Raw genomic sequence first — 25,563 nt, 5'->3', positions numbered from 1 at the left:
GGACAGTTTCAGGTTAAGAACGGACCTCCAGAATGAATTAAATTCTTAACCCAAGGTCCCACTGTAGTTCTAGTTTTGTCCCCACACTCCTGCTCAGTTCTGAAAGGGCAGATTCGAGGCCAAAGAGGAGGAAACTATTAGGGCTGCGCTCAGCTGAGACTCAGGAGCAGGAGGGCAGCCAGGGCCTGGACTGGTTGTCAGCAAGAAGGCAAACATCTGGGGGTGCCAGCTGTGCCCATGTGGCTTTTGGGGATCTTCTTGGGACACGGCAGTCGGGATGGCAAATCCCAAGTGCTCTGTTGCTGTACCAATGCTCTCTCTTTTTTTAGCTATTGTATTTCTGGGCGCACCAGTGCTACCAGGTCCCGTCGACCATGCTCGACAGCACGTGCGCTTGTAATGTGCAGATGGGGAGTCCTTTGTGGGTTTGTGTTGCTAATGAGCAGCGAGGGTTTGTGGGTTTTTTAACGCTCATTTGAACAGGGATTCAAAAGCTTTCATGTATCCTATTGTGTTGGCGGGGACCGTTGGGTGAGGTCACCATAGCAACATCATCTGTATACAATATGCCATATGCTTGGGGAGGGGGGGGAGGAAGACCTGCACCAAGAGAGATGCAATAATGAGTTTGGTAGATGACTCCAAGCCATGTTGAGCTTGTCCTTTCTGTGCCGTTGGTCCTGGACTTGTGAAGAAGTTGGCAGGCAGCCAGCTCCCTTTTGTCTCTCTCTTGCAACTGCAGAACAACACTTTGATTGGGTGGGTGGGCTTGAGGGGTGGCCTGGCAGCCTTTCTGAGACCCTAATTCTAGCGATGCTAATGAATATACAGAGGAGAGATGTTGGATTTCAAAAAGACGCTCATGTGGGAAAAGCTGGGTAGCGTGCATTTAAAGTACACTGGTACCTCTGGATGCGAACGGGATCCATTCCGGGGCCCCATTCGCATCCTGAAGTGAATGCAACCTGCGTCTGTGCATGCGCTGGTTGCGATTCGCTGCTTCCACGCATGCGTGTGACGTCATTTTGAGCACCTGCGCATGCGCGAGCGGCAAAACCCAGAAGTAACGTGTTCCGTTACTTCCGGGTCGCCGCAGAGCGCAACCCGAAAATGCTCAACCCAAAGCTACTTCAACCCGAGGCATGACTGTAAAGCATTTGTACTGCTCAGGTTTACCCCCAGAGAATTTGGTGAATTGTTGTATTTGCTGAGAGCGCATTCTGCAAAACATCCCTAGCTGCAATCTGTTCCTCCCCCTCACCCAGCTCCCAAATCCCCAACATCACCTAAGTTAAATAGGGAGAAGATATTATCTTGAAACCAGTTTAGATCTATAGCAGTGGTTTTCAACCAATGTGCTGTGGCACCCTGGGGTGCCTTGAAGGATGGCCAGGGGTGCCTTGGGCAACACTAGCCTCCTTTTCTTTCCTTCTCTCCTTCATCTGATGCCCTCTCCTGTCTTTTTCTCCCCAAGACTTGCACGGCTGTTTGCTGCAGCAGTAACCCTGTCTACGTGCTCCCCAGGCAAATGGTGCCTCTGGGGCTGGCCAGTGTGAGGGGGCAGTTCTCTTTGGGGCGTGGGGGCAACTCAGGTACCAGGGGCGGCACCTGTGGCTGCTCAGAGGACTCCCAAGGAGAAGGGAGAGGAGAGGAGGCTGAGGAAACACTCCACAAGGGAGGGTGTTTGAAAAAGGGTGGGAGGCTGCCAACTCTGCAAGAAAGGGAGCCTTGGAGTCAAAATGGTTGAAAACCTCTGATCTATAACTTCAGGCTCCAGGGGCCTCTCTGTCTGTTTCTTGGGTCTTTCTCCAGGCCACACTCCCATCTCTCCAGGCAATACCCTGCATTGGTCCTTCTTTTTATTTCCGGGTGTTTTTGCCTGGGTGGAATGTGTCCATAAATACTGACGATGTCTCTTGCTTTTCTGGATGGAGGACTGTGTGAAGAAACCAGCCCATTGGACGAAGGTGTAATTTGCATAAATTGCTCCACCTACTTTTGCCTCTGGCGCCGCCTGTCATTGGCGTGTGGCCCTCAGGAGGTCACCCAGAAGGGAATATGGCCCTCAGGATGGAAATGTTTGCCCTTTGGTGGGGCAAAGGAACAGTTCTCAGAGTGGTTTAACAATCAGTCCCTGTTGCCAAGGAAGTCTGGGAACTATGGCTCTGTGAGGGGAACATGGGGGGTCACCTACAAACTTTCAGGACCTTTAAGAAACTGCAACTCCCAGAGCCATAGGTAGCCCACACCTGTGCTACCTGAGCCTTTGAACAGGAGATTGGGCCTGACTTCTTCTCCATGCAAAGCCCTGAACTGTGTGCTTATGTGTAATAGGTGCATCATCAATTTGGGATTATCATAATGTGTGTTTTTAGTTTGTTTGTTTTAAAACCTTTTGTGAGAGTGTTCACAACATCCTTTAAGAAGTTATTGTTGTTCTCCAATTCTGTACCTACCTTTTTGGAATGAGGGAGATCAGGTGCTTTGCACAAACTCTACCCACTACGCCACACTGCCTCTCTAACCCAGTGTACCATCTGACGTAATGTAAATCTGCTGCAGTAAGTCTAGGGAGTTTTTTTACTGCAGCAAACTCAAAACGCACGGCATCATTATTTTATTGGATTTGCTGCAATAAATGAGAGCTTGGCAATTAATTTACCCCAGGACAAAAATGATAGTTTACAAGCTGTGTTGTGGTTGGTAGATTTGGTTCATTCAGTTCCTGAGCATGTAAAGCTGTAAACTTTAATATGTGGTCAAGTGGGAGAAAGAGTTGTGGTAACAAGAGACCTGATTCTGTAAAAGAACCTTCTGATCTCAAAGTCTTTTTCTGCCTTTAAATGAGCAGACATCCTGACACGTATCTCTGGGCTATTCCAGTGGAGAGTTACTAATTAGGGTCTCACACCAGAGTACTATTCCAAACTGTAGCATACTCTGGGAATATGCTGCTCCTAACAACCAGACCAGAAGAACAAAATTATTATTTCATTTTAAAAATGCCCAACCCATTTCAAAAGGGGGTTGAGGAACTGCAACTCGCTCTATTTAAAATCATTTTCCATCTGCAGTATACAAAATGCTTCTCCACAACTCTGCAGACCCCCTTAATTAATTAAAATTAATTAATTAATTAAAAAACAATGGGAGCATGACATAGGTTACGAGATAAACTACCTAATGGACTAGAATGTGGTCCAAACCTCCCTTGAAATCCATTTCAGCCAAAAGAAGGGAAATCACTTTGAAACTTATCTATAGATGGCATCTTACACTGAGGAAATTGGTGCTAATACATCCAGGAACCTTACCAAAATTCTGGAGAGGCTGTACCTCTACAGGCACGTACGTCCACATGTGGTGGGACTGTCCCCGAATCCAACCCTTTTGGACAGCAGTCCTACAAGAAATATGTAAAGTAACTAAGCAGGTATTGGAACCCACCCCAGAACTGACCCTATTGAATATTTTCCCAGACAGTAATGCTCACTCACAGTAGAAAGAGCTTATAACCCACCTACTCTCAGCAGCCAGAAACATCATAGCTGGACACTGGAGAGACCTGTCAGGAGTAAACATGGACTCTGGGCACCAAATTGTATAGGGAAACAGCTTTAATGGAAAAGCTAACCGATAGACTGAAACTGACATGGGGACAAATAAAATGGAGAAACTGACATGGGGACATCTTCACCCTGGTATGATGTTGTTGTTGTTGTTTAGTCGTTTAGTCGTGTCCGACTCTTTGTGACCCAGTAGACCAGAGCATGCCAGGCATTCCTGTCTTCCACTGCCTCCTGCAGTTTGGTCAAACTCATGTTAGTAGCTTCGAGAACACTGTCCAACCATCTCGTCCTCTGTCATCCCCTTCTCCTTGTGCCCTCCATCTTTCCCAACATCAGGGTCTTTTCCAGGGAGTCTTCTCTTCTCATGAGGTGGCCAAAGTACTGGAGCCTCAGCTTCAGAATCTGTCCTTCCAGTGAGCACTCAGGGCTGATTTCCTTAAGAATGGATAGGTTTGATCTTCGGCTCCCCTTTATTACACACACAGCTCAAAATGATGATAATGATAGCAAGGATCTACCAGCAGCATACAGATCAGTTTGGATAACTTGACCCAACAATTCATCCCTCCCTTCCACACATGCAAATGAATCTCATGGCGGTCAATCAAAGGCAAATAACCACGCCCCAGGGCCCCTCAACCTTCTCTCACTGCCCACATAAACCAACAAATGTATAGAAAGAGAACCTACCCAAATGACGCTGACATAAAAACCTCACCCATATACCAATTTGAGAAAATGAAAAAATAATGTGCAAATTTATCACTCGCCCTCTCCCCTCTACTCTCTCCCCTTCCCTCTGGATGCCATATTGACTTACATTGAATGTAACCAAAAGACTTTATAATCTGAACAAAAAAAGGGAGAGACATTGCATGTTCTTTTGTAGATGATGAAAATCTTTAATAAAAAGTATTTAAGATCGGTTTTCCAGGATGTAATAGTGATTTCAGAAGAGCAGAAATTTACAAAGCCTCGAAAGGGGAATTGCTGCAATCCAGACCGGCTGCAATGTGCAGAATCAGCAGCCGTAAAACCGCCGTTTGAGAAGCACGGCTTGTGTGTTGAAACGATGAGCCAGCTATATACTCCTTGCTGCTCAGGCTGCGCTACTGGCTGAAGACAGGACCCAAGCTCGTTTCTCAGCATGAATTACGGTATTGCCCTTGGCAGCCGCAGACCCCGGTTTAAGAGATCTAATTTATCAGGCTGCCATGTGCTAGACTTCAGCTGTAGTGGACTGATCCTGATAGAATAGCCTTTTCCGCTTTCATATTATAGGGGACAGTGTTGCAGTAGAGGAAGAGCGGAAGGACTGTAGCTCAGGGATGGGGGAACTCAGCTTCACTCCTTGGCATCTTCAGGGTAGGGCTGGGAATGTCCCCCTGCCTGAAACCCTGGAAAACCACTGCCAGTCAGTGTAGGCCAGGCTTCCTCCACCCCGGCCCTCCAGATGTTTTTTGGCCTACAACTCCCATAATCCCTAGCTAGCAGGACCAGTGGTCAGGGATGAAGGGAATTGTAGTCTCAAAACATCTGGAGGGCCGAGGTTGAGGAAGCCTGGTGTAGGCAATACCTCGGGTTACAGACGCTTCAGGTTACAGACTCCGCTAACCCAGAAATAGTACCTCAGGTTAAGAACTTTACTTCAGGATGAGAACAGAAATTGTGCTTGGGCGGTGCAGCAGCAGCGGGAGACCCCATTAGCTAAAGTGGTACCTCAGGTTAAGAACAGTTTCAGGTTAAGAACGGACCTCCAGAACGAATTAAGTTCGTAACCCAAGGTACCATTGTACTGAGATTGGGTCTGACAAAGTGCAAGACAGCCTCCTATCTTTCTAAAATGGCGAAGAGTAACCTTGTAATGTAAACATGGTTTTTCCTCTAGGAACTTTTTCACTTGTGTTGCTTTTGCGGAGGAAAACTATTGCATGAACAAATTTGTAATCCCAGGGTAGGAAAGCGCCACATATAGGTAGAAAAATGTTTTCATGGGGTTGGGGGGGGGGGGGACAGGACGACGGGAAGATTCTCAAGCAAGATACTGTTGACAGCTTTCTGGGTCGTGTAACCAGCATGACTAAACCGCTTCTGGAGGAATGGAACACCGTGACGAGTGCCAGAGCGCACGGAAATGCCGTTTACCTATGTTTTTATCTGTCACGGTCAGTGTGGTAGCAGCAAACTGATACATTCTCTATGCCCACTCTAATGGTAGATTGTGAATATTTTCTATCCAGTGTTATAGCTATTTTCTTACCTTTTCAAAGTTAATTATATTTAACAAATGCATTTTCAGTTTCCTTTGACCACACTGTGAAATTTTGCAATTTTCTTATTTTTGACATAAAATTATAATTTTCTATAGTCTAATTTGAATTTGCATCCCCAAAACATCACCACACCACACTTCCAACTATGTTAGATTTCTGGGTATGGACATCTTAGATTTGACCACTAACTTGTTGCTTTTAACATACATCCACAAGATTTTAAAACTTAAAAGTTTGTTTCTTTAAACTTATCTGCAAATATATATATTTTTAAAGAGATTTTCGTGAGCTCAGCTTTTGGAATCTGACCAAAATCTTAAATGGCCTTTTTGACCTCCTCTTGGAACATGCATTGTAAATTCTGTATTTGTGTGCCTACGGTAATCAATATCTCTTGGATTTTGGTATCTTGAGAGTTGAAGGTGTCGGGGTGCCCTCCAGGTGTTTTTCACGACTAAGTTGAGGAATGCTGTGTTAAAACAACATTTGTTCAAGAAGCAAAGCCCCTTTTCACCTTCAGATGTGCCAAGATTCTACATGTGTCTTTTTCTTTTAATATTTGAGTCAGCTTATATCTCTTGTTGGAATATTATTTTTGCATTGGCTCCAACAAATTTCTACTCCTGAGCATGCCTAGTGTTTAATACAACCCTTTACGTATTTTCAATTAAATACAATTTATTTTACTCCAGCGAGAAGCAAACGATATTTTCAAGCAATTATCTCATAATAGCGGGCTGCTCCATCTCTGTATCAGCAGGGATTGAACATTGCAGCTCACCTCCCCACTGGAAGAGGAGATAAAGGCAAGGAGAGAGGCACAGCAGGCATCAGAGGAGCCTAGGGGCCAAGGTCCCTTCGTCCCCCCTAAAATAATTGAGGGGGCCGCCCCCCCTGAGTTGAAGGGAATTCCCATTCAAATGGTTTGTGTGTGCCACGTCATTTGATCAATTATGCAGGGTAGGGCTTACCTAGAACCCCCCAATATTTTATTTAAGCGGGCACCCCTGGTGGACACCCTCCTCTGTGGGTGGAAGCTTTGGGCTTACAGAATGTCCTTTGCATTCATCTCCTGACGCTTCTCCTGCTGCTTGAGACTTCACTGGAGGAGCGTTCCAACCCCTGAACGTTGCTTTTTTTAAAAAAACAACAACTGCCTTTCCCTCCTGTAATAATATTTTGCTGTGTGTGTGTTTTCACCCCCTTTCAGCAGTTCCTGACAGCCAGCTCTGCACTATGGGATATGCCCATGATGAACCACCATCTGCCTGTCCCGATGAGTTTGATGACTTTGTCGCATTTGAGGTGAGTGTCTGAACGCAAAGCCTTTTGCTTGCCCCTAGTGACTAAGGCCTGTATAGGGTTTGAGTCTTTACAGCAGCCGTCTCCAGCCTTTTCAGGCCCAGAAGACTGGCCTTCAATCCAAACATGTATTTTGGGACCCTGTTGCTTAATTCATCAGTTTGGTACCTGGTGGGAATGCTGCTGTGGCAACCCACCTTAAACCAGGCCACATGGTCATGGGTCTCAGCTAGGGATGGGGGGAAATGCCATTCAGTTTAAAGGCAAACTTACCTTTTATCCTTCAAAATTTGCTCCTTTCCAAATTTTGCAATGCAGGTCTCCAGCCAAGTTATCTGTGCAACCATGCATATACTAAAGTGTGCATATGTTTGCGAAATAAATGTCGTCGTTTATTTTTTTAAAATGCATTGTATTACAGAAAATTGATTTGCAAAAATGAAATACCCTAAAATGCTGATGGATTGTCATGAGGACTTTAAAAAAGAATTCACTAGCTGATGAGGAAATGTGGCATTCTTAATCTGTGAGGCTTTCTTGGCAGCCTTGCAAAGTGGCAGTGCTATGCGCCACCGTTTACGGGATCTCTCAACCCACCGCCCTGCCATATTTATTTTCTTAAGAACGCTTGCTTTTTCAAAGAAGAATCCATCTGTGTGCAGGACTGGATGGAGGCCAGAAGTATATACCGTATTTTTCGCTCTATAAGACGCACCAGACCATAAGACGCACCTAGTTTTTGGAGGAGTAAAACAAGAAAAGAAATATTCTGAATCTCAGAAGCCAGAACAACAAGAGGGATTGCTGTGCAGTGAAAGCAGCAATCCCTCTTGCTGTTCTGGCTTCTGAGATAGCTGCGCAGCCTGCATTCGCTCCATAAGACGCACACACATTTCCCCTTACTTTTTAGGAGGGAAAAAGTGAGCCTTACAGAGCAAAAAATACGGTACCCACTGCTTGAAATTAGTTAGCACGGCCTATTTGCTTTACTTGATAAATGGCCAGGAACTGGTAGCCTTGTTTTCTTGGTGTAGCATTTCTTTAATTCTCCTTCCTCTAGTCTGCAGATTCAGGGGTGAGTATTGCAGGCATAACTGGGGAAGTACAAATCTTTATGCAGGCTTGCCTCACCTTATCCAGTGTCAGGCCTTGTCTCCAACATGAATTTCCCCCACCTCTTCCTTTGGTTATGCATTAAGGAAGCTTTGCAGGAGGATTGAAATATATGTCTGTCGGCCTGTCTTGATGACATGAGTGCTCCGTTTCATGCTAGTCATTTGCCTGGGGCAGATCAGGGTGCAGGGATGTTGAAGCCTGTGGCTACTGGGTTGCTGCAAATTGTGAGCTTTCCACTCCATTCAAAAGAACAGTGTAACCGGCAAATGGGGGCGGGGGAGTGTGACAACTACATTTTTTCAAGCCCAATTTATTTCCCTGAGGTCGTGCCCTTAGGCATTTAAAAACTGCATGCAGGTCATATGGCTCTACTCCCTGTCCCCCTTTCATCCCCACTCAGATCTTGCCGCCTCTGCAAATACATCCCACGGTCAGGCAGAGTGACTGGCAGCTAAATCCATCTGGCTTTGTTTTCTCCTAATGACACTTGAGAAGGTTCAAACAGAGGTTCTCTCCTGCCCCTCAGACTCTCCAGTTACAAGATCAGAGCTTGGCTGGAAGCTGCTTCTGCCCAAGACAACGTTGAAGTGAGGCCTAGCGGCAGTGATGCAACTTTGGTGTGGCCATTGCTCCTTGCGAGTTGGCGGTTGCCACAAGAGATGAGGCCCTTGCTTTTTATTCTCCCGTCCCCCCTTTTCATTTTTTAAAAATACATTTTTATTAGTAGCTGTTTAATAGTTCAGAATAATCCCCCTTTCATTTTGTTGACAGGACAAGGAGAGTGTAAAGTGAAATAAAAAAAAAGAAATCAAAAACATCAATCCGATGGTGCAGTTTTTCCGAAAGTATCCAAATTCAGGTCCACAATATTCATAGCAGCCAGAGTGCTTACAGGAGATGCTTTTGTATTTAATCTCCAAACAACAAAACAGTGCCAATGTGCCACAAAAGAGTCTTTATATTTTGTTCTTTTAGCCAGGCATAGATCATTTGTTATTCCCCCCACCCCCAAAGCAAGTTGCCAAAACCATAAGAGAGCATGCATTTCTCATAATAAGGAATAAATGAAAATAAATAAACAAACCTCTTCCTTCTCTCTCTCTCTCTCTCTCTCTCTCTCTCTCTCTCTCTCTCTCTCTCTCTCTCTGAGTTGGCAACGCTGCCCTCTGCTGACCGACCAATATAATACACTTGGGTGATAATCTTAAAATGCATTCAAAAACTGAATAGCAGAAACAACAAAAATCCCTTTATTTGTGGAACACAGTTGTAAGACAGGCATTCGAGGTGTGGTCGAAAACACAACTTGAACCAAGATCGGACACAATGAGTGTTGGTGGAAATATGAGAAGTGGCGTAATTGTGCTGGACTGACTTGGGAAGAGACTGAAAAAGGATGTATTGTATTATTGAGAGCTTGTATTAGATCATTGAAAGTGAAGGATTTGTGTATAATGAGTGGAAAGCACCGGAGTCCTGTAAAGCTCGCTTTTGTTCTATTAACTATGAACACCCTTCATGCAACCTGTCGTTTATGCTTGTGCACAAGTATACTTTGTACTTGTAAAGTGCTTAGAAGCCTCGCTGGCTGCTAAGCAGTATATAAATTAATGACAGTGATAGTGCTGGTTACTAGACCTGCGGTCTAGTAAGACAATATTGATTCTGAATTAAAATGAAGAAGACCCATAGCACAGTGGCAGAACACCTGCTTTTGTATGCAGGAGGGTTCCAAGTTCAATCCCCAGCTTCTACAGGGCAGGGAAATGCTTAGAAAGCCAGCCATTAAGAAAGAAGCCGCTAAACTACGTGGAACAGGATTAAAGTGTTCTAGAAGGAAACAGCAAAGTTCAGCTATCCACTAGTGCCAAGTGCAGGCTCTCAGAAAGGAATTTGCCTCACATTCAGACAGCCTACGAATCGAACGGTGTGTAAAGCGGTGGAACATCTGATGCAGAACTCTTCAGCATAAAAGCGAAACCATGGCCAGCCGTAGAGGATATGCTTCAATAATGTGCTATACTTTTGGAAAGTGGTTTGTCTATCTGTCCGTTTGTCTTTCCACTGTGGGTTTGGACACCTCTTGAGATATTAGCACACACAGGTTCCCCAGGTGTCAGTCTTTGTCGATGCTGGGATGCTGGGCACCATTTTGAATCAAGATGGCTGGCCGGAATGTGACTTTGCTTGATTTTTGGCACGGCAGGTCCTAACTCTGCTAATGTGAAGATACTGCCCCCCCATTTGGCAGGACTTTGGCTTGATTTCACACAGTTTGGCATGACAGTTACAAACAAGGTTTCTTGAGATGCAGGAGGAGATTTTTGCCAATCTATGACTCCCGTCAGATGCTCTGAGTCCTGCATCGTGTGTGTGTGTGTGTGTGTGTGTGTGTGTGTGTGCCTAGCCCCAAAACTCATAAATCACATCAGTTTAAAAATCACAGTTTCTTCAAATGCCTGGGCAGAACCAGACCCTTTCTGCTACCATAGTGGACACTACCATTCTTGACACTTTTCATCTACTATAGTGCTTTTGTCTCTCATGAACTAGTCCAGCCACTGCACTGGCTATATAGAGTCTTGGCTCCTCTGCCTGTCAGTCTTGATTTAGAGCAGCTCTGCTCATTCTGGGGCTGAAGGAGAGCCACCTTCTAATCGCAACTTGTCTTTTGTTGCCTTTTGCCAATGATTACTTAAGGACTATGTTCCTGTGTGCTCAGTGATGTGAGGAATGTCAGGTGGCTGAAGTTGACTGAATCCCTTTATCTCCTTAAGCTTGGACATTGCTTCCTCTGGGGCACAGCGTACTTTCTGTGAAAACATTTTTTTTGTGGGGGGAGGGAGAAAGGGAGTGAGAGAGAGAGCTCAACCATGCACATTAGTCATGTGCTTTTTTCGAATCACGTGTGAAATCTGCAGTTGCACACAGCCCCATAAATCTTGGACCTACTGTAGCATCACCAATTACTTCTAGATAAACAAGGTTACGCCCTAGATATCTGGGTGGGGCTGTCCTTGATTAACCCCATCACATAGGGCAGTAATGGCCAACCAGAAAGCTCTGGGAGCTCTTCTGTGTCCCCAGCATCTGTTACTCTGAGGTACAGTGATTCTAGATATGGTGGCTTGGCTTAGCAACCATGCCTAGCTTCAGGAGATAGACCTATAAGTGGTGGGTGGGGCCAGAGACAAAAGTGGGTGGGGCCATGGAAGCTAATTTTACCTCTGTGCAGTAGGCATGTTTCTGCACACCCACACCCAGGGATCCATCTATCCTCCATTCTGGGCACCATAATTTAAGGAGGATATTGACAAGCTGGAAGGTGTGCAGAGGAGGGCAAGCAAGGTGATAAAGGGTCTAGAAACCAAGCCTTATGAGGAACGGTTGAGGGAGCTGGATATGTTTAGGCTGGAGAAGAGGAGATTGAGAAGAGATACGATAGCCATATTCAAATATCTTAAGGGCTGTTACCTGGAAGGAGCAAGCTTGTTTTCTCCGGCTCCGGGGGATGGGACTCAAACCAGTGGCTTCAAGATACAGTGGTACCTCGGGTTACAGATGCTTCAGGTTACAGACGCTTCAGGTTACAGACTCTGCTAACCCAGAAATATTACCTCGGGTTAAGAACCTTGCTTCAGGTTGAGAACAGAAAATTGTGCAGCGGCAGCACGGCAGCAGCAGCACCAGCAGGAGGCCCCATTAGCTAAAGTGGTGCTTCAGGTTAAGAACAGTTTCAGGTTAAGAACAGACCTCCGGAACGAATTAAGTTCTTAACCCGAGGTACCACTGTACAAGAAAGGAGGTTCCGACTAAACACCAGGAAGAACTTTCTGACAGTAAGAGCTGTTGGACAGTGGAACAGACTCCCTCAAGAGGTGGTGGACTCTCCTTCCTTGGAGGTTTTTAAGCAGAGATTGGATGGCCATCTGTCATGCATGGTTGAGTTGAGATTCCTGCATTGCAGGGGGTTGGACTAGATGACCCCTGGGGTCCCTTCCAACTCTACAATTCTATGATCCAGGCAAGCAAGAAGCATTATAAGAGTTCAATTATAAAGTCTAGCCAGGCAAAAATACGCAAGGAGGGTGTGAAGTAAGGATGGAGAGAGACTTGGTGGGGAGCAAATGGAGAAGCCCCCAAGCTTGAGGTTCCCTGTTCTTGACCTGTATCATCTACAGATTGGCTTCCCATTATTTAAAGCCACCAAAGTCTGTACAAGCCCATCACCATGACTTCCTGCAGCAGTGAATCCCACAGTAACACCTGATGGCATAGAAATCCTTCCATTTTTCTATGCCTAATCCCTTGGCAAGGGATGCGGGTGGTGCTGTGGGTAAACCACAGAGCCTAGGACTTGCCAATCAGAAGGTCGGCGGTTTGAATCCCCGTGACGAGGTGAGTTCCTGCTGCTCGGTCCCTGCTCCTGCCAACCTAGCAGTTCAAAAGCACGTCAGAGTGTAAGTTGATAAATAGGCAGGAAGGTAAACGGTGTTTCCGTGCGCTGCTCTGGTTCGCCAGAAGCGGCTTAGTCCTGCTGGCCAATGACCCAGAAGCTGTCTGTGGACAAACGCTGGCTCCCTCGGCCAATAAAGCGAGATGAGCGCCGCAACCCCAGAGTTGTCTGCGACTGGACCTAATGGTCAGGGGCCCCCTTTACCTTTATCTTTAATCCCTTGGCAATTGGTTTCTTTGAGTGACCCCCCTCCCTTTTCATATAGGGAGAGAGAAATGTTCCTGAGCTAGAAAAGGGTGTGTTCCTTTGACACAAGTTTAAAACTTAGCTGTCTTTGTCCAAAGGTGGCTGAGATCTGCATTTAGTTGCAATAATTGAGCCTTCCCAGTGAAACACCGGCAGGGAAATGGGGGTGGGCTGCCGGGGGAGGGGGAGAGATTAGCCTGTAGGCTGTTATCTGGGGAGTTCAAGAACAAAAGGAACTCTGTTGAGAGAGCTGAGGCCAGTTTGTTCAAACCAGCCCAGTTTGTACTTCCTGATCGCTTCTTGCCTCCTCCCCACCCCCAGCAGAAAGGCGGGAGGTGTGTGTGTTACTAAATAAGCGTATCCAGAGTTGGACTTTCGCTTTTCAGAGTAGGAACTTTGCCTGCCTTCAGGTAAAAGATTATCCCTCGGCTTTAAGAGGAAAGCGGTGCCAACCTGAGGTACTAACATGGTCCAGATTCCGGTCCTCTCTGGAATGCTCTAGCTCAGCCCCTCAGATGGGTTCCTAGGCAGTTCAGCCTGTGTCGGGAGGGGGTACTTGCCTGTCCATCTGTCCGCCCATAACACTTCGGCATCAGTAGGGAGCCTTACCTAGTCAGCGTTTTCCCTGAGCCTGCTAAGACGTGGCGTTCTCCACCTGTGAGTTTTGTATGTGTGTGTGCATGTTTTATAAGAAGGGTGTACTTCTGTGGTGGTTTGTGCTCTCCCAGTATCGTTGAGCTCATCCAGGAAGGAAAAGGGTTTGGATCTATTGAGCAACAGAGAAACCGGTTCTGTGGGGAGGCTGGGAGCAGGGAGGTCAGCACAAGCAACCGATGTGCAGAATTAACGCACTGTAGATCCTGCGGAGTTTGGGAAATAGAGGAAGGTGCTTGCATGAAATATTCCGTTCAGCAATCAATAAAGGTTTTTTAAAAAATAATTTTTATTTGATTTTACAGGTGTAGAGTTATAACAATGCAAAATACCGTATTTTTCGCCCTATAGGACGCACTTTTTCCCCACCAAAAATGAAGGGGAAATGTGGGTGCGTCCTATGGGGCGAATACAGGCTTCAGGAAGCTCTGCGCAACGCTCCCGGGGTCCGCGCAACTCTGCGCAACCCTCCGGAGCCCAGTGCCAAGCCGCGCCAGCCTCCGGAGGGTTGCGCAGAGCTGCCTGTGCTCCCGGGGTCTGTGCAGCTCTGCGCAACCCTCCGGAGCCTGGGGCCAAGCCGCGCCGGCCTTCGGAAGATTACGCAGAGCTGCCTGCGCTCCTGGGCTCCGTGCAGCCAAGCCGCGCCGGGCTCCGGAGGGTTGCGCAGAGCTGCCTGCATTCCTAAGCCTCGGGCGTGCTGAAGAGCTGTCCGCAAGCCTGGGGAGACCGGCGCGGCTCCCTAGACTTGCGGATAGCAGGCTGTTCTGGGGGCTGGGGTCGGGGGAAGCTCGGGCTTCCCCCCCGCCAGCCCCGTGCCTGGGGGGGAAATAATTTTTTTTCTTTATTCCTCCCCCCCAAAAAACTAGGTGCGTCCTATAGGGCGGTGCGTCCTATGGGGTGAAAAATACGGTACATACCCATATTTAGAGATTGCTCTGAATCTCTAGATTTTCCACCTTCTCCTCCATGAATCCTGTATACTGTATAAACCTTTTCAACCGCATATTATTTCATCATCCAAATTTTATGAGTCTCCAGTTTATTCATAGAATCTTCTACATTACAAGTGTTATTGCAACCCTGCTAGTATTTTCATCAGCTTACAGTGGTCTCTCAAGTAAATTATAATTTCCCCCCCTTCTTTATTGAAGTTTTGGTCAGCAGTAGTTTGCACCTTACAGCTCTACAGTCCTCAGAGGTTTGAGGGGGCAGCGGCCATGGAGAGGGCATTCTCTGTGGCCTCCCCTAAGCTGAGGGATCCCCCCTCGCATCTGCCACCTTCATTATGTTGTTTTTGTTGTGTACCTCTTACCTACGACATCTGATCTCTCTCTTTACCTATATAGGACCCACCGTATTCTCTTGGCTGTAGTTTTGTTTTCACTGCATTTAATACTGTAATTTTTTAATTGGTGTACCCCACCCCGGGAAGGTGTGCATATGAAATCTCCTCCTTCGTTTGATTACTCTGCAAGCGTTAAGTGCAGACGTTTCCAGTATCCATAAGAAAGTTGTTTTTTTATATATGCTTCCCCCACTCTTTCCCTTACTATCACCAATCCTTTGGCTGTTCTTCCCAGAGACTCTGGGGTCCTTTTCAATTAGGGGAAGATGGAGATCTTATCAGAGCTAGTGGTAATGATGTCTCCTGAAGGCAATTCCACCAGCTGTTAAGGTTGGGGTGTGTATGGAAAGAGTAGGCTTATAAGGGAACATAGGGAGCTGCCTTATACTGAGCCCAAACCACTGGTTCATCTAGCTCAGTATTGTTAACACTGGCCGGCAGTGGCTCCATGAGGTTTCAGGTGGTGGACAGTCCCAGCCCTACCTGGAGATGGTGGGGATCAGACCTGGGGCCTTTTGCATCTATAACAGCTGCTATAGCACTGAGCTACAAACGCATGTTTAAGCATCTGTATGTGGCTTGCAGGATAGCCACCCTTGGTCTACATACTGACCTGCAGCTGTTTAAGGTTTCAGGCATGGATCTCTCTTAGCCCCACCCAGAGATGCCAGAGATTGAACCTGCATGAAGAACAGGTGCTCTAAGACTAAGATGGAGCTCTAGGATGTGTGAGCAAACGTAACAGGCCAGGGTTCCGGACCTGAGCTATTGCATTGAATGGAACCTGTGGTGTAACTGGGGCAGGCATCCTTGATAGCTGCTCTTAAGCTTGTCCACAATGCAATAAAAATACATTGTGATTGTGAATATAACTTTTTGTAACTACAGTGTGGTGTTGTTTGTTTCCTCGCAACCTATGGTGAAGATTCAGGTAGGCAGCCAGCAGTGTTGGTCTGACACAGTCGAAATAAATAAAAAAATAAGAAAATGGTCCAGTTGCACCTTAAAGACCAACTAAGTTTGTTTTGGGTGTAAGCTTTTGTGTGCTTGCACACTTCTTCAGATACCTTTTCTTATCGACCTCACAAAGAGACTTGCACAGGTACAGGTATCTGAAGAAGTGTGCATGCACACGAAAGCTTACACCCAGAACAAACTTAGGTGGTCTCTAAGGTGCTACTGGACAATTTTCTTTAATGTTTTCACCATACGTTGAAATAATAATTTAAAAAAGACTGGCTGACAGAAGGGGCGGAAAACCTCTGCTATAATGTTAGCAGGTTGTTTTTGCAGAGAATGCAAGAGTTACTACGGTATTTGATATTACCATGAACGCAAAATGTACAGACTTGGACTGAGCCTTTATCTTATTTTTTACTGTTTATATGTGCTTTTGTTTTCAAGGCTCGGTTTGCCACTTCTTTCTCTCCCCCCTCCCTTTCAAATTGAGTATTTGTTCAACGCTGCATGGGCAATTCACAGAAAAGATTTATCTGTAGAATGTGCTGAGGTCAGGCCTGCTGGTAACAGAAAAAACAAACTTCCTTAGCCGAGGAATCTGCAAAGGTCTTTCAACAGCTGCCCTGGAAACCAGCTGCCCTTCCTGAGGCTGTGAAATGGGGGCGAGGTGCAGGCGGCAAGGCGGATTCCCCCCCCCCAAAGTGACAGTCTAACTTTTTTTTTCTTGCTGCTGCTGCAGCAGTTTTTTGAAGACTTTGCTTTTTGGTAAATGGATACCTAGGTTAGGAATGTGAGCCCGTCTCCCTGGCATCTTGGCTGGGGGTTTAATATTTAATTGGAGGGGAGGAAACAGAAATGACCAGGCAAGGCTATATCTGCCTTTGCTCCAAAGCAGTGGCTGAAACTTAGAACTCTCTCTACTTTGCCTGTTGAGGGGTGGAAGCCACTCAGTGGTGCAATGCACACAAACACTGGTGTATACCTGCCACTTTAAACCAGCTTTTGCCAACCTGGTGCCCTCCAGATATTTGGACTACAACTCCCACCAACCTCAGCCACTTAGTTCCCCCTTTTCTGCCCCATGGAGGGGACCAAGAAGCAGTCACCCATGCCTTCATCAAATGAATGCTGAGCTACTGCATTCCTCCCTCTGTGGGGCTGCCCTTGAATGTGGGGTTGCAAACGGGTGAATGTATTGATTAGAGCAGGCACCCCCAACCTTTGGCCCTCCAGATGTTTTGGACTACAATTCCTATCATCCTTGACCACTGGTCCTGTTAGCTAGGGATCATAGGAGTTGTAGCCCGGGGCCACAGGTTGGGGATGCCTGGATTAGAGTATTGAACTGGAACTGGGGAAACCTACCTCAGCCTTCTGACTTGTGGCTAGTATCTCGGCCCTCCAGATGTTTAGGGACTACAATTCCCATCAGCCCTGACCACTGGGAGTTGTAGGCCAAAAACATCTGGAGGGCTGAGGTTGAGGAAGACTGGAATCTGTCCTATCCTTCAGGGTGGTCATGAGGGAAAAACAGAGAGAACCTTTACCGTAAGTTCTGTGAAAGAAAGGTATGATATAAGACTAACATCTAAAAAAACCATGAGCATTGACAAGAGCTGTCGGTTTTGAACTGGCTTTTGGGGCGGACGGGGGCTATGGTTAAGCAAGCTGGCAGAGGGTTTCAGTTCTTAAAAAAAGTAGTTTAATGTTACTGTGTTAAGGGGACTGTGATCAGTTTTCACACTTCAGCTCAAGGCTTCAGGATCATATGCTGAAAATCTAGAGAGAAATACAATTCTGGAATTATCCTCTGTTTACCTGTCTTATGTGTGCCTTTGGCATTTAAGCGAGTGTCATGAAAGCTTGCAAAATCTTGCTGCTAAGCACATGGTGTCTCCTTTACTAACCTTTCTTGATACAGAACTTTGCAGTGTTTTTGAAAAAGCTCCTCTGAACTTGATATGGGTGTGTATTTATTTGTTTTCCCCTGGTGTGCAAATTTAATAGTCAAGAGTCAAGATGACCTTCAGGAGTAATTTGCCTGCTTTTGCATTCTCTTTGGAGTAGAAGGGAATAAGCAGTATTCTCCCAGAGATTATTCTGACGTCTGTTCACCAGAAATAACTGCCTTAAAAGAAAAAAAAGGTGTTGTAACACAAATGGATATGCGTAACCTGGATTTCTTGCTTGCTTGTTGAAAGGGTCTGTCCTTAATGGCTCGAAAAACAATACACTCTGAAGGCTTTTGTTTTTATTTACTAGAGCGTTGTACCAAAGTTGCTCAGGAATTCTAAGAAACAATAAAAGCAATGCAGTTTTGAAATGTTCCATTGGTGATCTTGATTAAAATGGGCATCTAGTTGTATCCAAACATAGATGAAAACCTGCTCTTGATCTCAGGACCCATTGTGCATAAATTTAGATAAGATGTCTTAAGAGGTGTCCAGCTACGCAGTGAACAAAAAACTTTCCAAAATATATAGTAGATTTAGTACATGTCTATCCACCTGTCCTTCTGTTGTGGAACTCAAGGCACTGAGTTCCCAGGCTGTGTCTCCCAGTCACTGACTAGATCAGATCTACTTAGCTTGAGTAGATTAGCCACATCACATGTCTTCTGGATCCTGCCCTGGGACCATTCCTAATGGCAGGACACAGATCTCAATTATTTCAGTTACCCGCCTCATTTATCTGGTTTAACGCTCTAACGTCTGAATCCAGCCTCGTGGTTTGTTTTGATCCAAACAAACCATGTGTGGTAAGCCAAGAACAAACCTTGGTCACACCTCATAGTTTGTTCATAGTGGAATGTAGACAAATGGTAGGGCTGGCTATAGATATGTCTGTTTACATTTGTGTTTTAAATGGGAGAAGAAATATTCTGTGACTCTGAAAACCCAAGGCCTTGTACTGTTAATGATGTTACAAGCCTGGTTGGCAGTGGTGCTTAGTGACCAAGTTCTGAGAGGAGAGGTAGGTAGGTGATTGCTTTGAGCATGTTAGGTGGGGCCTGGATCAGTGCATTCTGATTGGTCTGGATGGTGGCATAACCTGATTGGCTGGAGGTTCTTGTCAGTTGGGATTTAACTGTCAGTTGGGAGAAAGACAGTTGAGGAATTGAAGGGAAAGGAAGGCCTGATTCTCAGCTGGCCTCCACCTGCCTGTAGTCTTACATACAACCAGCCCAAGGGGTGGCCCTGCTTGTCACCTTCCTCCTCAGTCTGAGGCTTGCCCTTGTAGAACTCAGCAAGGAGGAAGAGGATGGGAACAAAACTAGAACTAGTTGGCTCTGCCTGTCCATGCCTCTGGCTCCCCCTACTGTTGGGCTCCCTGCCTTCCACCCTACCAGTCCCAACAGGTGCCACCCATCACTTACATTAAGCCAAACAATGGCTTTGCTCCTGGTAGTTGGGGAGGAACGCAGTGGCGAAAATTTTATCCTTGTGCACCAGTGCACTTCCTCATTCATGCTAAGCCATAGTTGGGCTTTGTGTTGTGTGCAGGTGAGGGCATTGTAATAGGAGAGTTGAAGTATACAAAAGAAAGAGTGCATGTGTACCTTCAGTGAAGGAGGTATGTTAAGACCCTCTTTCTCAAAATGGCTTACTCCATTCAGTACTCCACCCATCTCTTTTCGTTCCCGCTCCAGGAACATAGGAAGCTGCACAATACTGAGTCAGATCATTGGTCTGTCTAGCTCAGTATTGACAACACTGACTGGCAGCGGTTCTGCAGAGCTTCAGCGGGAGCCTCTTCCTACCCCACATGGAGACGCCAGGGATTGAACCTGGAGCCTTCTGCATTCAAAGCAGTTGTTCTACCACTGAGAGAGAGCGCTTTCTCCAGAAAATGCTTTCTGCTGAAAGAAAACCTAGTTGTGATTTGGAGTTGTCGTGAGATCTCTCTCTCTTTCTGTTCTTACGTTGCTTTTTCTCCTCTTCTCTGCAACAGGCAAATGAAGTGACAGACAGTGCGTACATGGGCTCAGAGAGCACCTATAGCGAGTGTGAGACTTTCACGGACGAAGACACCAGCACCCTGGTGCATCACGAGATGCATGATGAAGTAGAAACAGATAGCGCAATCGATTCCACTGTTCACTTGGAGTTCACGGACCCCATCGAGGAGCCTGAGAACGGGTAGGTGCTTTTAACTTGGTGATGGGTAGGACAGCAGGAGCCTCTCCAGGAACTCAAAGCAGAGATTTGGAAGCTTAGTTTCTTGGCAGACCAGCCTTAGGAAACACAAAACAAAGGGGTAAGTGGCCATTTCTCCCCTCCGCAAAATGTAATGGCTTCATTCATGCATTACAGTAAGCCATAAAACCATGGTTTACTGTGTAAGAGCCAATCACACCTGTTTCTCTTCTCTCTCTACCAATGCGAGGAAGAAACAGCCCGCTATCCTTGGCTTCGCGGTTGTGTATGTTGCACTGATTGTGGTTGGGTTTGCTCCACACCAGCTGCAGTGCTAAAACCTATGTTTATTCTTGGCTTAAGTGATCATGAAAACCTTTTAAAACTCCCAGCCACAGTGATGTGTGTGAGTTCTGCATCTCGCACAAAGAGCCAGGACATGTGAACTGGGCCAAGGGGGGAGCCTTGCTGGATCTGATCAGCAGCCCATCAAGCTAAGCAATCTGTTTCCCGCAGTGGCTAACCAGAAGCCGGCCGTTGTCTCCCGGCGTTGCTTCTTAGCATCTGATATTCAGGGCACACCTGATTCTGGAGGCAGCACAGCCATTGTAACTTGTTGGTAGCCATTAATAGCCTTATCCTCCCTGGATGTGTCTAATCCCCTTTCTAAAGCTATCTAAGCCACTTGCCATCATCACACCTTCATGGCAACCAGTTCCCATGCATTTATATCTGCTGCGTGAAGAAGTTCAGGTACTTTCGTTATTCTGTCTGTTTTTGCCATTGATCATGGACCCACAGGTGGCTGCAGGCTGATAGGCTTCTCATCCCTGGTTTATGGAATGTGCATTTATTTCATTTAAACATTTGTATCAGGTGTCATTTTTAGATCAGCTCTGCCCAAGGTGGCAAACGGAAAACGAACCATAAAAATAAAGTAATCTAATAATAGCACTTCATTAATTTATTTTTTTTAAAGGCACTATGTTGTTGTTTAGTCGTTTAGTCGTGTCCGACTCTTCGTGACCCCATGGACCAGAGCACGCCAGGCACTTCTGTCTTCCACTGCCTCCCGCAGTTTGGTCAGACTCATGTTTGTAGCTTCAAAGACACTATCCAACTTTTTTTTTAAAAAAGGCACCATGTTGAGATACAATTCAGGCAGTATAAAAACAGTTTTGAGAGCCACAACAGAGAAGTTGCGTGAATTATAACACTTTCTTAAATGTGGCAACTGAGGAAGTTCTGTCTGGTAGAGGCTGTCCTTGGGCAGGCCTTGCCTCATGTCCCCACCAGTCTAACTAGGACCTAGGAGAGCAGGGTTCAAATCTCCACTCAGCCATGAAGCCAGTCACCATCTTTGAGACTAACTGACCTTACAGAGTTGCTGTGAGGATGAAAAGGGGAGGAGGAGAAACATGTACATTGTCCCAAGATCCTTGGAAGATAAAGGTGGTATATAAATGCAATAAGTAAGTAAGTAAATTTTAAGGGCAGGCCAACTGCGCATGGCCTCAGGCACTGGTCTTAAAGCACAGGCAAAACTGAGGCCTGTGGGTTTCTGGAAGAAATTGCCCTTTTTTCCTGGGGAACAAAGACAGTGGTGTTAAGACTAAAGGACTAGAAAGGTGAATGGGGGCTCAAACTGGCAACTAGCTGTGTTGCATAGGAGCCAGCTCCTAGGAGCCAAGGGGTCTTCGGGGCCCCCAGTAAAATATTTAAGGAAGCAGGGCCCCCCAAAGTTGATGGGCATTCAAATGGTGTGTGTGCACCATGTCCTGTGATTGATTATGAGTGTCGGGGCTTACCTTCCCCCCAGTATTTTATTCAAGTTGGCACCCCTGCTGTGTTGACCTGCAAGGTTTGTCTTGTGCAGAGCAAAGTCGAAGTTTTGGGGAAGTGCATGCTAATTTCCACCCCTGAGGTTGGGGATATTTTGTGTCTTTTTGAAAAGGCAGTCATGCTGGTACCCCCCCCCCCTCCTTAAAACTTGACCTGTTCAATGAAAGAAAAAAGTGCATTCATATATCCACCTGCCACCTTCTCTCAAAAGTGTCCAGAGTGTGATCTAACCTGATCATAGCAATCATTCGTCCTGATAAAGCTTGCATAGGGGGGAACCTTCTTGGTGAAGTCAGACCACTGGCCTTCTTGGGCCCGGAATGTCTACGCTGTCAGGAATTGTACCAATGATTTCCTACAAAGTCTGCACTCTACCACCAAGCTACAAGTCCTGGCTGGGGTTTTGGCTGGCGGTGATTCTCCAGGTTCTCTGGCAGGAGCTGACTGAGGCTGTGACTTAACTATAGCCCTGTCCGACTAGATCCCTGCTGGGCGTAAGCCACCATATGTATCCATGAGAAGGGAAGACTAATCCAGAATGTGGCAGCTAGACTGGTGACTGGGAGCGGCCGCCGAGACCATATAACACCGGTCTTGAAAGACCTACATTGGCTCCCAGTATGTTTCCGAGCACAATTCAAAGTGTTGGTGCTGACCTTTAAAGCCCTAAACGGCCTCGGTCTGGTATATCTGAAGGAGCGTCTCCTCCCCCATCGTTCTGCCCAGACACTGAGGTCCAGCTCCGAGGACCTTCTGGCGGTTCCCTCATTGCGAGAGGCCAAGTTACAGGGAACCAGGCAGAGGGCCTTCTCGGTAGTGGTGCCTGCCCTGCAGAACACCCTCCCATCAGATGTCAAAGCGATAAATATCTACCTGACATTCAGAAGACATCTGAAGGCAGCCCTGTTCAGGGAAGTTTTTAATATGTGACATTTTAGTGTATCTTTCATCTTTGTTGGAAGCCACCCAGAGTGGCTGGGGAAACCCAACCAGATGGGCGGGGTACAAATAATAAATTATTATTATTATTATTATTATTATTATTATTATTATTATTATTATTATATTTTGGGTATCAGGGTGTTGTTGTTTTTTAAGTTGACTTGGGACTTGAGCTGTGCCTTTGCACTAGTTTAGGGTTAGGCAAAGCTTCTTTTCCCCACCCCCAAAAAAACCCTGTTCACTTTCTACTTGGATCACCTGAAGGAGGACTTCCCATATGCCCGCAAGGAGCTGGAGAAGGTTCTGGTTGTGATCCGGGGCTGAAAGAGTGTTTTTGCTGCTGAAGGCCCTGCAGATTAAGAGGGGGAACTGGGATTAGCCTCCTGCCGCTTTCTTTGCTGAAATGAGCTGGGCTCAGTGGTTGCTAACCCTCAGTCCGTAATCAGCTTCTGAGCTGCAAGGCCACCAAGGGCCTTTTTTTCCCCTGGAGAGAATTAGCAAGCATGCCAGCTTGCGTTCGCCCTGCCCGGCCTCCTGGGAGTATGGCTCAGTGCATTGGACTCTCCTGCCTGTAGGTACAAATGCCTTTCTTTGGAGGCGGGTGGGTGGGATATTTGTCTTTTTAAAAGGGGAGTTGCTGTGTTTGACCAGGATAGTGGCAGTTCTGTGTGTGTAGCTTTCGAGTGGCTTCTTTACAAGCACTGGAGATGCAAGGTCAAGCAGCCAGCAAATTAACATCACCGCTGCTTCTTACAAAGCAAGGTGGAAAATGCTGTTCCTGCAAGTCGTATAAAGAGTTATGTGCGGGATTAATAGATGTGCTAGGGTGGAAACGAAGCTAAAAGTTGAGTGCAAGGGGTGGGGGCAGCATCATATGCTCCTGGGTAGGCATTGTATTGCTCAGCCAGGAATGGTATGTCCTAGGAGGAGGGTTTTTTTGATCCCTGACACATACATACATACATACATACATACATACATACATACAATGAGCCTGGACACCCTCCATTTGCTGCAAGAAGCCAGTGGTATGAGGACTAGAAGGAAAAAGAATGGGTGGTGATTTTTCGTTTATTATTATTATTGCCATCCTCAATCATTACAGGAACAGATTCCTTTCAAGCCTTTCATTTCCATATTTTGCATTCCAGTGCTTAACAAAGCAAGTCCATCTCCCGACCAGATGGCTCTTCCACAGTCTGCCTTCTCTCCCTTGGATGGAGCGGCACAGTTTATCCATTTCTGCCAGCTCCAGACATTTTAATAACCATTCCCATACAGCTGAAATTGGTTGACATTTCCATTTTCCAGCCCACACTTATTTTTGCTGCCATCCACATGATCCTAATTGATCTATGGGAATGTTGCTCTCAGTCAAAATGGCAGGAATGATTATTATGATGGCTTCTCACGAGAGCCCAGGGCAAATGTCAGTGCAGCAGCATACAATAATAATAGCCAATTTTTTTATAATAGTGTGTCTTAATTATTTAGAGATGCCTTGGAATGTCTCTCCCCCCCCCCCACTTTTTAGTGTGGACAAACTAAATTATTTTTTTAAAACATCAACAACCCAAACCTTGATGGACACTCTGTGCCATCTATTTCTAATATGCTAGTGGTCATTCCTAGAGTATGACTATATACCTGTTGATAAAAATGTTCCCCTTTCTATGTTTCAAACTATAGTTCATCCACATGGGCATTTCCTTATTTTGTTGACAAGGATCTGAAATATGACACTGGATATAATAAATATATATGGTCCAAATTTGAACTCTCCTAGAAGGTGTTCCCTGAATATTTGAGCTGTTTGACTGATATGACATATGAAGAGAAGCAGAAATTGGGCCTTTTGCATAACTGGCCTTGCCTTGATATTGACAGGGATTTGCCTCCCATAAGATTCACTTGACCACTTCCTCTCGCTCTTCCCCTCCCTCCCTCCCTCCCTCCCTCCCTCACTGGGGCTTACTAGATTTTAATATCTACTTTCCTCCAATATTTCCTTCCTGCACTGGGGTCTTGATCCCCACTTCCTTATTTATGTTTTGCTGGTGGTCAGAAGATCTCCTTCTTGATGTCCAGAGATTTGGCTCCCATCTTGCCACCTTCTGCTCATGCACTTCCCTTGTTTTTAGTGCGTTAGGGAACTTTATCAAAATAGGGACACATTCCTCTCCTTTCCCAGAAGCTTACTTACCACGGCCAGTACTTTTGAGCCATCAAAAATGCCTAGCTAAACAGGAATGTTTCAAAATGTCTTCTGAAAGTCAGTAATGAGGGAGGGCACTCCACAGATGGGGAACCACTGCTGAAAGGGCCCTGTCACAGGTGAACACCAGCTGAGCAGCAACTGGAAGTGACACCACCAACAGAGTGGTACCCCTGCTGCCAGAGGAGAGGTCACTAGTTCCTTGTGTAGTGTATTTATTTTTACTCTCTTCCTCAAATATCAAAATTAAACCCAAGTTGTGAGCCCAGTTTAGATGACCGATTTTACTGATTTTACTTATTTCTTTTGAAGATTGCTTCCCAGATTTTTGCAATCTTTTCATAACACTAGCATGCAGTTACACACCCAGACCCCACAGATACACACAATGGAGCAAATCCCAAAAGTAACATAACTGTATATTATCCTTGAGCAATGCTTGTAGCTTTTTCATCATGTGTATTTTGTTTTGGAGTACTTCAAGCTGAATCTCTGTATTGCCTTTGC

General features: G+C 46.0%; 1 protein-coding gene across 9 annotated transcripts in view; it reads left to right on the top strand.

The window, feature by feature from the left end:
* The window catches only part of RAB11FIP3 (RAB11 family interacting protein 3), a 90,032-nt gene that overhangs the window by 36,019 nt on the left and 28,450 nt on the right, over positions 1-25,563 (top strand). For 6 of the 9 annotated variants that reach the window (XM_081887970.1, XM_081887966.1, XM_081887964.1 and 3 more), the window contains 2 exons: positions 7,053-7,147; positions 19,873-20,060. In XM_081887970.1, the coding sequence (XP_081744096.1) occupies positions 7,053-7,147; positions 19,873-20,060 (283 nt within the window). The remainder of the gene's footprint in view (positions 1-7,052; positions 7,148-19,872; positions 20,061-25,563) is intronic. The other 3 variants (XM_081887968.1, XM_081887965.1, XM_081887972.1) reach the window with 1 other exon arrangement.

Source organism: Podarcis melisellensis (assembly GCF_964234715.1).
Source record: "Podarcis melisellensis genome assembly, chromosome: 14".
NCBI lineage: Eukaryota > Metazoa > Chordata > Lepidosauria > Squamata > Lacertidae > Podarcis > Podarcis melisellensis.
The sequence above is the reverse complement of the archived record's forward strand: the minus strand, read 5'-3'. Positions and strand labels throughout refer to the sequence as shown.